General features: G+C 42.5%; 1 protein-coding gene across 1 annotated transcript in view; it reads left to right on the forward strand.

Annotated features, from left to right (window-relative positions):
• rpa3 (replication protein A3) overlaps positions 1–10,152 on the forward strand; it is a 57,782-nt gene extending 47,630 nt beyond the window's left edge. The window contains exons 2-3 of the mRNA XM_068053015.1: positions 2,553–2,661; positions 9,846–10,152. Of these exons, the coding sequence (XP_067909116.1) occupies positions 2,553–2,661; positions 9,846–9,928 (192 nt within the window). The 3' untranslated portion in view covers positions 9,929–10,152. The remainder of the gene's footprint in view (positions 1–2,552; positions 2,662–9,845) is intronic.
• Positions 10,153–11,324: the final 1,172 nt, after the last annotated feature.

Consider the following 11,324-nt stretch of genomic DNA (forward strand, 5'->3'; position numbering starts at 1 on the left):
TACTCCATAATAACGGTGCGTGCTGATGGCCTCACTATTATTATTAACACAAAATACAGGCATATATATACTTTTTCATTTCCTGGTACTCATCTATAGATTATAGATTTAAATCTATTGTAACTATGCCAACAGTTATGCTCTTGTCTGTATTTCCTTCTATCAAAAAACTGCCAGCAATAATTGGCATTTACTGTAAATTCCATTACAGGCATAAAAGTTGTCTGTAAACAGAATAATTCCCCTCCGCACCATTTTGGCAAAATGCCGTACGTTATAAATCCCACTGAAGTTTTCAAAGCTACTGTTAAATTTTGGAGACCATACAACTGTGACAAATGTTTGAATTACAAATTTCTGTAACATTACAGTCTTGCTGCTTCCAGGTAGTGATTATTTTATTTGTGTGTATTATATATAATATATACACAAGCAGATCAGTGTGCAGCAGGAAAAACTCTACCATTTGTTGTATTCAATCCTTTCTATAATAGCACTAATCTAGGGGTGGAATATAAAAGCAGGAAGCTTATGCTAGAACTGCATAAAACTGTAGTTAGGCCACAGCAAGAGTACTGCGTACAGTTCTGGTCATCGTATACAGGAAGGATGTAATTGCACTGGAGTGAGTATAGAGGAGATTTGGGGATGTTCCCAGGAATGGAGGGGTCTGGACAAAGTAGATAGGGAAAAACTGTTCGCACTTGTGAAAGGATCAAGAACAAGAGGATTCAGATTTAAGGTGATTGGTAAAAGAAGCGACATGAGGAAAATCTTTTTTACGCAGCAAGTGGTTAGGATCTGGAATGCACTGCCTGAGAATGAGGTGGATTCAATTGAGGCTTTCAAGAGGGAATTGGATAGTTATCTGAAGAGAAATAATTTGCAAGGCTACGGGGAAAGGATGGGACTAGTTGAGTTTCTCTTGCAGAGAGCCAGCACGGACGCAACCGGCCAAATGGCCTCCTATGTTGTAACCATTCTATGATCCATCTCTGCCTTCACCTGAGGTCCCCAGCATCTCAGTTGCCAGTCTTCAGCCGATTTGATTCACTCCACTTGATCTCAAGAAACAGCTGACTGTACTGGATACAACAAAGGGTGTAGGTCACAATAACATCCTGGCTGTAGTGCTGCAAACTCGTGCTCCAAAACTATCCACACCTCTAGCCAAGCTGTTCCAGTACAGCTGCAACACTGGCATATACCCAACAATGTAGAAAATTGCCCAGGTCTGTCCTGTCCACAAAAAGGACACACAAAATTTGGCCAATTACTGTCCATTGGTCTATTCTCAATCATCAGAGTGATGGAAGGTGTCATTGACAGTGCTATCGAGTGGCACTTGCACACCAATAGCCTGCTCACTGATGCTCAGTTTGGGTTCCGTCAGCACCACTCAGTTCTAGACCTCATTACAGCCTTGGTCCAAACATGGATAAAAGAGCTGAATTCCTGAGGTGAGTGTGACTGCTCTTGACATCAAGGCAGCATTTGAACAAGTGTGGCATCACGGGGCCCTAGTAAAATTGAAGTCAATGGGAATCGAGAAGAAAACTCTGTACTAGTTGCAGTCATACCTAGCACAAAGGAAAATGGTTGTCATCATTGGAGGCCAAACATCTAAGCCCCAGGACATCGCTGCAGGGGTCCCTCAGGGCAGTATCCTAGGCCCAACCATCTTCAGCTGCTTCATCAATGGCCTTCCTTCCATCGCAAGGTCAGAAGTTTGAATGTTCGCTGCTGCTTGCACAGTGCTCAGTACCATTCACAACTCCTCAGATAATGAAGCAGTCCGTGCCTGCATGCATCAAGACCTGCACAACATTCAGGCTTGGCTTTTAAGTGACAAGTAACATTCATGTCACACAAGTGCCAGGCAATGACCATCTCCAGCAAGAAAGAATCTAACGATTTCCCCTTGACGTTCAACGGCATTGTCCTCTCTGAATCCCCCACCACCAACGTCCTGGGGGTCTCTGACCAAAATGTAACTGCATGAGCCACGTAAATACTGTGGCTACAAGAACTGGTCAGAGGCTGGGAATTCTGCGGTGAGTAACCTACCTCTTGACTCCCAAAGCCTGTCCAACACCTACAAAGCAGAAGTCAAGAGTGTGATGGAATACCCTCCGCTTGCCTGGATGAGTGCAACTCTAACAGCACTCAGAAGTTCAATGCCATCCAGGACAAAGCAGCCCGCTTGATTTGCACCCGATCCACCACCTTAAATATTCACTTCCTGCAACACAGGTGCACTGTGGCAGCAATGTGCACCACCATTTTTTCCATCCTGAGGCTGGTGGAAAGATAGTAGAGGCAAAAACCCTCATTGCATTTAAAAATACTTGGATCTGCAGTTGAAAGTGCTGTAACCAATAAGGCTACGGACCAATAGCTGGAAAGTGGTATTGGGCTGGATCGCAATTTTGTGGTTGGCAGAGACATGATGGACCAAATGGTGGCCTCCTGTACTGTAAATTGCTATGATTCTTTATAATGTATACGATTGAATGCAAAGTCCATCTTACCTATTTTTATGCTGTTTATAGCTCGATGAAGAGTTGAGTGGAGTCATTGAAGTGGTTGGAAAGGTAACACCAAAAGCTACCATCAAGGCAGTATACTATGCTCCTTTCCGAGAGGATAAAAGTAGTTTTGGTATGTATGATAACATGAATTTGACCTATTTATATTTGTGCAGCATGATATTTGTGCCTCTTTTGTCAATTATTTTCATCTCATGCAGAGAAGATGGGGAATAATTATTGATGTGCTATTGATGTCATTGGCACAATAATCAGTGTTAAAGCTTCCTTTTTTTTCGAACACACATTTTCCCCCCCACGTGTTTTTATTGTAACTTATCTCAAGTGTTTGGATAGTTCCCTCCCTCCATCCAACTTTTTATGAAGGTAATGAAGAGCCCTTTGTCCTCTCCAGTTTTGGTTCAATTGTCTTAGATTTCTATTTTGCTTAGTCCTTCTTTTTCCCCCATCCTGTTCCTTTCTGTTTGTGCAATAAGAAATAGACACCTGTATACATTACCAAAAAAACAAGCTGCTAACATTCCCTAAACGTGTAAAGACCTATTTTTAAAAAAACTGTTGGGTAAGGGGCCTGTTCCCAAACTGAGAGATGATGCTGGACGTATGCAAGAGGCTTGAGTAGTCAGGCTTTCCTCAGCCTCTCAAAGGAAGCTGCTGGCTCCGTACCCTTTATACATGAAATACTGATGATCCTTTGTCCTACATATCTATCAGAGCTGTCCACTATGTTTTTAAAATGAGATGACCTGCTTGATTCCACTTGACAGCTGGGAAGCAATGTGTCATCTGGTGAACCACACCCAAAACCATTTTCCTCAGTGCTTGTTTGCCTCTGGTTGCCTGATTTCCCCTTACTTTTAACAGTTTGTGACTTTCTTCTCACAGTTGAGACCCCTGCAGAGGAAACATTGGGACAATCAGTAACTTGTAAAGTTTCTATAGAAAAAACATTTTTGGTGGGGGGCGCAATTGGGACAATGTATAAATTTCAGGAGGAAAAAAAGTAATTCTCTTGGAAACATTGAGTGCAATGTCTCTGGCTTTGGAAAGTCGTGGGTATAATCCCTCAGCATTTGCAAGTTGGGATGAACAATGAACTTCAATTTCACGGGAATTTTAAGTCTCTCAATGCTTTTTGTCAAATTATTCATCACTTGAGAATAGAAAATCTACTTAATTGTCATATTTACACATATGTTATAAGCTCTTTGCTATTACAATGTATCTGCATGGCTTGTCTGTGACTCCAGTGTGTTTTGCATTCGATAATAGAATTTCTAACAATTTTGGGAATTTGTAAATTTTGGTTACCTGACATTTAAAATGGTCACATTTCCTACAGGTAAAGGTATAGAATTGCTGCTTTTAAGCTGTACACTATAACCAATAAAGACTTAATTGAAACTTGCACTTCAGTTGTCACTGAGGTCACTTTTGATCTATGTAAATCTCAATGAAGTAACAACTAAGTACTGGAGGAAGTTATAAATTCAGAAAGGTGTTTGAGTATATAACTCAATTTTGCAGTTTAATCTCAAAAAATTCAATCCTAAAGCCTCCAGGATGGTAGCCACTTAATGACTGATTGCGACAGACCACTTGGAAATTGATTACTCCTCCATCCATCATTTCTTAGATGGCCATATGTAATCCAGCAAACATTTCAGGCCAATGATCTATATTAAGATGCTTTGTTAAAGATGATCCCTCCAGCAATCTGGATGGGCAAGAAATAACTGACCTTAAATTTATGCATGTCAAAATAGTCATAGAATGGTTACAGCACAGAAGGAGGCCATTTGGCCTGCCATGTCTAGGCTGGCGCTCTGCAAGAGCAGCTCACCTGGTCCCACTCCCCTGCCTTTTCCACCATAGCCATGCAAATTTTTTCTCAAGATAATTATCCAGTTCTCTTTTGAATGCCTCGATTGAATCTGCCTCCACCACACTCTCAGGCATTGCAAGCCAGATCCTAACCACTCGAGTAAAAAAAAAAAGTTTTTCCTCATGTCTGTTTAAAACTACTACTACTACCTCTTAGGCAGTCCCTCGGGAACGAGGATGACTTTCTTCCACTCCAGGGTTGTGGGTCCTTAGGTGACTGACGAGTCCAATTCTGGATCCGCACGCTCTGGCACAGGTGTTTGGTGAGGCGAGTGAATGGGATGCTTGAAATTCCAAACGCTCCTTCCGCTGTTTATATTTGGTCGCTGCCTGGGCATGTCGACATTTTCAAACTGGCTGGTGCTGTCGCGGATGCTCCTCTTCATTTTGGGTGGTCTTGGGCAAGAGGTTCCCACGAATCGGTGGAGATGTCACATTTTTTCAGGGAGGCTTTAAGGACATCCTTGTTGCGTTTCCTCTGCCCTCTTGGTAGCCTCTTGCCGTGACGGAGCTCGGAGGAGAAAGTTTGTTTTTGGAGTCTTGTCAGACATGCGGACAATGTGGCCTGCTCAGCGTAACAGACTAGCCATGACCAGTGTCTCGAAACTGGGTAGTAGGCCTGAGAGAGGACACTGTTATTGGAACGCCTGTCCTGCCACTGAATTTACAGGATCTTGCAGAGATACTGCTGGTGATATCTCTCCAGGGCTTTGAGATGTCTGCTGTACAGTGCCCATATTTCTGATGCATTCAGGAGGCAGATAACACTGCGGCCGTGTAGACCATGAGCTTGGTGCCAGGTTTGAGGTCTTTGTCACAACATTCTTTTCCTCAGACGACTGAAGGCTGTGCTGGCACACAGGAGGTGATGCTGAGTTTCATCGTCGATGTCTGCCCTTGCTGAGAGGAGGCTCCCAAGGTATGGGAAGTGATCCACATTGTCCAGTGGTTCACCGTGGATCTTGATAGTCGGGTGGGGGGGATGGCAGTGTTGTGCTGCAGGAGCAGGCTGGTAGAGGACCTTTGTCTTCCGGATGTTTAGCTTAAGGTCCATTCTTTCTTATGCCTCCAAGAATGCAGCGACAAGGGATTGAAGCTTGGCTTCTGATGTGCGCATACGCAAGCATCATCAGTGTGCTGCAGCTCGATGACAGAGGTTGGAGTGGCCTTGGTTATGGAATGGAGGTGATGTAGGTTAAATAGTTTGCCACTCGTCCTGTAGAGGAGATCTACTCCAGGGAGCTTCAAGGAGATGAGATGGATTGTTGTGGTGAGGAAGATGGAAAAGAGCATTGGTGCGATGACACAGCCTTGCTCAACCCCAGTTTGCACTCGGACTGGGTCAGTGGCAGATCTGTTGGCAAGGATTACAGCTTGCATGTCTTCGTGCAGCAGGCGGAGGATGGTGACTATTTTCTCCGGGCAGCCAAATTTGAGGAGGATGTTCCATAATCCCCCCCCCAGTTGATGGTCAAAGGCCTTTGCGAGGTCAAAAAAGGCAATGTATAAAGGTTTCTGCTGCTCCCTACATTTTTCTTGGAGTTGTCTTGCTGTGAAGATCATGTCCACTGTGCCTCTTGATGGATGGAGGCATTGTGATTCCGGTAGGAGCTCTTCAGCCACGGGGCGGAGTGGTTGAGAAGGACTCTTGCGATGACCTTCCCTGTGGCAGACAGCAGGGATACCCACCAAAATTCTAAAATACGGCAGAGAAGTACTCTTGACACATACATGGTCTCATGTCCCTCAACTGGAAGGAGGAGAGCATGCCAGGGGATCTCCGAGACACAATAATTGTGACCATCTTCAAAAAAGGCGACAAGACCGACTGTTTAAAGCTAGTTCCAATGCAGCCATTGTTTTGTTTTTGTCACCAAAGTCTTAGTTAATTGGAATAATGAAACTATATCGAGCTTTCCACTCTCAACTATCTTTTTTTCTTCAAACTCAACTCCATCTACTGAGGTCCAGAAACTGAGATCCCATACAAAATAACTTAAATAAAATGTTAAAAGGCAGATACTAGTGTTTATTAAATCAAAAAATTGCTGGCTGAAAAGTCGAAGCCCTGGTTATCAACAATGAACATAGGAACAGGAGTGGGCCATTCAGCCTATCAAGTCTGCACTGCCTTTCAATACGATCAGGGCTGGTATCCACTTCAATGCCTTTTTCCCACACTATCCCTTTATGCCATTGGTATTTAGAAATATGTCAATCTCTGCTTTTAAACATACTCATTGACTGAGCTTCCAAAGCCCTCCGGGGTGGAAAATTCCAAAGATTGACAACCCTTTGAGTACAGTGGTGCAGTGGTTAGCACCACAGCCTCACCGCTCCAGCGACCTGGGTTCGGTTCTGGGTACTGCCTGTGCGGAGTTTGCAAGTTCTCCCTGTGACCACGTGGGTTTCCGCCGGGTGCTCCGGTTTCTTCCCACAGCCAAAGACTTGCAGGGTGATAGGTAAAATTGGCCATTGTAAATTGCCCCTAGTTTAGGTAGGTGGTAGAAGAATTGAGGGAAGGTGGGGATGTGGTAGGGAATATGGGATTAATGTAGGATTAGTATAAATGGGTGGTTGATGGTCAGTATAGACTCGGTGGGCCGAAGGGCCTGTTTCAGGGCTGTATCTCGATGATTCTAAAGAAATTTCTCCTCATCTCGGCCCCAAGTGGCTTCCCCCTTATTTTGAAATTGTTTCCCCTGGTTCCTGACTCCCCAACCAGGGCAAACATCTTAGCTGCATCTACCCTGTCTATTCCTTTTAAGTAGTTTGTAGGTTTCAATGAGATCACCCCTCATTCTTCGAAACTAGAGAATACAGGCCCAGTTTCCCTAATCGCTCTTGATAGGACAGTCCCACTATCCTGGAAACAAGTCTGGTGAACCTGCGTTGCACTCCCTCTATGGCAATAATATCCTTCCTAAACTAAGGGGACCAAAACTGTGCACACCACCTTAGGTGTGGTCTAACCAAGGTTCCATACAATTGAAGCAAGACTTCACTACTCCTGTATTCACGTCCTCTTGTGATAAAGGCTAACATACCATTAGCCTTCCTAATTGCTTGCTGCACCTGCATGCTAACTTTCAATGACTTATTGATGAGGCCATCCAGGACCCTTTTGTACATCTACACTAATATCTTACCATTTAAGAAATACTCTGCACATCTGTTCCTCCTACAAAAGTTGACACATTTTTCCACATTATATTCTATCTGCCATGTTCTTGCCCACTCACTGGGTTGGATTTTACCACCCCCTTGATGTGAATTGTGGCGGTAGGGCTGTAAAATACTTGCGGGAGAGGCGCCCCACGACGCTGAGAAGGCCTCGCCGCATATTATCGGCCGTGGCGAGGCCTTGGTGCAGCCCCCCGCCGCCAAGCAGCGGGACCTTCATCTCAATATTGAAATGAGCTGATTAAATATTGAAATGAACTTACCTGGTCACGGTAGTCATCCCACGCCGAATTTATGGCCATTGGCCGCAACTCCGTACGGAGTTCCGATGCGCGACACTGGTGGGGAGGGGGGAGGAGCAAGCAAAACAATCCTTATTGGCTGTGGGGATGGAGGGAAAGGGTTTAGGGTCAAAGGGAATAAAGTTTGCGGGGGGTGGGGGGGAGGTGGAAGAGAAGGTCATGAGTGAGAACTAATTTTTGGGGAGGAAATGGAGCATAAAATTAAATGTTAATTCGTTTGGGGGGTGGGAGAGGGGATTGCAGGTGTGCATGGATTATTACTACATTCCTGAAACCAGGGTACCTTTAAACATGTAAATTTCTTCTAGGCTTGAACCCTTTAAAAACCGTGCCTGACTGGTGGCGCCAGACACCATTTGCCGGGAACGCAGTGGCCGCTCCTTCTACGTCATCAGGGGCGGCTGTTTCGCCCCCTCCATTTAAATGAGCTCCTGCGTAATATCCATGTTGACTATGCCCAATCAGATCATTGTTATCCAAGTGTCCATTTGTCACATCCTTTAGAATAGATTCTAGCAATTTCCCTACAACTGATGTTAGGCTAACAGGTCTGTAGTTCCCTGTTTTCTCTCTCACTCCCTTAAATAGTGGAGTGACATTTGCTAACTTCCAATCTGCAGGAACCCATTCTAGCGTCTGTAGAATTTTGGAAGATGATCACCATTGCATCCACTATCACCATAGCTACTTCTGGGATGTAGAATATCAGGTCGCGGGGACTTATCAATCTGCAGCCCCATTAATTTCTCCAAAACGGCCTTCTTACTCATACTAATTTCCTTCAATTCCTCATTCTCCCTAGTCCCTTGGATCTCTAATTCTGGGAGATTTCTTGTATCTTGCTCAGTGAAGACAGACACAAAGTAATCATTTAGCGTCTCTGCCATTTCTCTATTCCCCATTATAAATTCTCTCGATTCTGTCTGTAATGGACCCATATTTGTCTTAGCCAAACGTTTTCTTTTTACGTACCTACAAAGCTTTTACAGTCCATTTTTATGTTTTTTACTAGTTTGCTAGCAATGTGTGTATTTGTATGCATCTATAGCTCATTTGACATTCTAAGAGAGTGATTTTTTTAATATCTCTTTACATTTAATAAAGTTTGAAATTTTAAATTTCTGCTTCCACCATGATGTCTGTGATTAATAACAAGTCTTCTCTTAACTGGAGTTCTTGACAGTATACCACTACAAAATGAAATTGTACTTTTTCTTTACACTGAGCTTGGAAAATATTCAAATTATTGTCTCCTACCACAATAACTTCAGGTTACTCAGCATTTAACTCGAGCAGTACACAATCCACACACATCCACTGCTACACTTTTAACCCTCAAACAGATCTGCAGACATTCCATTCAAAGTTTCTAGGAGATTTACTTTTTACATCCTGATTGTACAGGTTGGATGTGAGATAACATGACAGTAATGGGTTTCAGTTAATGAGAGCTTTGTAATGTAAACAAAGGGATTTACTGACCTACCTTTGCAATCTCCTGTGTAAAATATTTAGGTGGTTCTTTAGTTATGTGGTAAAAAGGATTGTAGGAATGATGTGGAACCTTAAGGTACAATGTAGAACATTGTATGATGGTATAAAGAGTAGGGAGTTCTCTGTCTTCTAAGTGTCATTTCTTTCTCAACCAGCACCACAACAAAGCAGATTACCTGGTCACTCATTCACTGTTGGACCTGTTGTGCACCTTTTGCATACCTATTTCCAAAAGCAATTAATAGGTTGCAAAGTGTACTTTAGAACTTCCTGAAGGTTTTTAATTTAATGTTCTCCATTATTTGGTTAATCAATCAATTGAAATGTGACATGGGGTGGTACATCTTTTATCTGTGCACTTTCATTCAGGTGTAATTATTTAAACTCTACAGATACTTTGCTAGACTAATTTTTTTCCTTCTTTGTTTTTCAGACCTCAGCCTTTACAATGAAGCCCTGAACATCTTGCATGAATTTCCACAGTACTATCCATTTCGTGTTACAGGCAGCAGTTGATTTCCTTCTATTACACATCACCATATGACAAGACATTATGATTTGGAAGACGAGATCTTTTACCACCCACTAGAACTCAATATAATTTATCCTATATTACTGGACTTAATTTTTGTCAGTATAATAGCCTAGGTCAGCAGTATCTGTTAACTTTGAAGTGGAAGATAAAAGTTTAATGTAGAAGTTTATGGTTTTATATATTTTATAAAATGTTGCAAAACCCATATTTTCAAAAGTCTGAGTTTGTTGAATGATAAATTTAAATGGAGGTTTAAGGTCAGGAGAGCTCAGCACTCCAGAAATTGTTTTATAAGTGAGGATGACAAATTGTAGTACCTTACCTGCAAGGAAGAAAAATCAGTGAAATAGAGAAGTTTAAAACTAGTTCAAGTTTCAGAAAATGGATCGCAACAAGTCAAAATAAACTGGCTTACTAAATAAAGGTCCTCTATAGTCCAAGTTTAAAAAGCAAGCTTATTCCAAATGACCGGAATGGTGCCATCATTCGGTTAAAACATTGTTACTAGAATGCAGCCCATGGATGTACTCAAATATAAATTGCTCCTACTTACCTTTGAACTTCAGTAAAGACCAACCTTTTTTGGCGCTTGTGGATTGCAGCTTTACGTATCAGGCTACTTCTACCCTGAAAAATGTGCAAAGCCGATGTAGGACATAGCAGCCCGAGATGGGAACTGCAATGAGTTTATTATATTGTGTATATGCTCATTCACATAATTTCCTGTGTTTTTAAGTAGCATCTTAAAGTGGTGCAGATTGGTAAAAGTGAGAGAATGATGTCAGGATCATCATTCTCTGAAACTAGAGAACCAAAGTTAAAGCATCTTAAAAAACAGGTCTACTACCATTAGCTGAGCAACATCCACCATGCTAGCCAATCACCAAATCACCTAGTTCATGGCATTTAAGTCTATTGCAACAGAAAGATTATCCATGCTCTCACCATTTGGTAAAATATTTTAAACACTTTTCTGGGAATACATGGAAAGTTTTCCTATTGTGGTTTATTCCCCCTTCATCCCTCTGACCTGACCCCATGAAAAGCTTCTTCCAGGCTGTTGCCTATAATTCATGTTCACATTTATAGAAATAAAAGCAAGATGGTTAACTGCAAAGCAAGCAATGGTACTGCTACTAGATTCTTGCACCCCAAGCTTTCAATGTTTGACCACTTACTCTCCAAATGATAGGTGTAAACATGAGTGCTTCTCTTGAGCTGACCTGCAAGAAGTCTGCTCCGATATGGCGTAAGGTGACTTGCAGTCGGAGAGGACAGGAGAAGCACCTCCTTTAATGCTTTCAGCAGTTTGGAAGCTGCTGGAAAATATAACTTCCACTTCAAGCTCATTTTAAATGTAAGTAAATAAAAAGTATC

The sequence above is a fragment of the Heterodontus francisci genome, chromosome 2, assembly GCF_036365525.1.
Source record: "Heterodontus francisci isolate sHetFra1 chromosome 2, sHetFra1.hap1, whole genome shotgun sequence".
Taxonomy (NCBI): Eukaryota; Metazoa; Chordata; class Chondrichthyes; order Heterodontiformes; family Heterodontidae; genus Heterodontus; species Heterodontus francisci.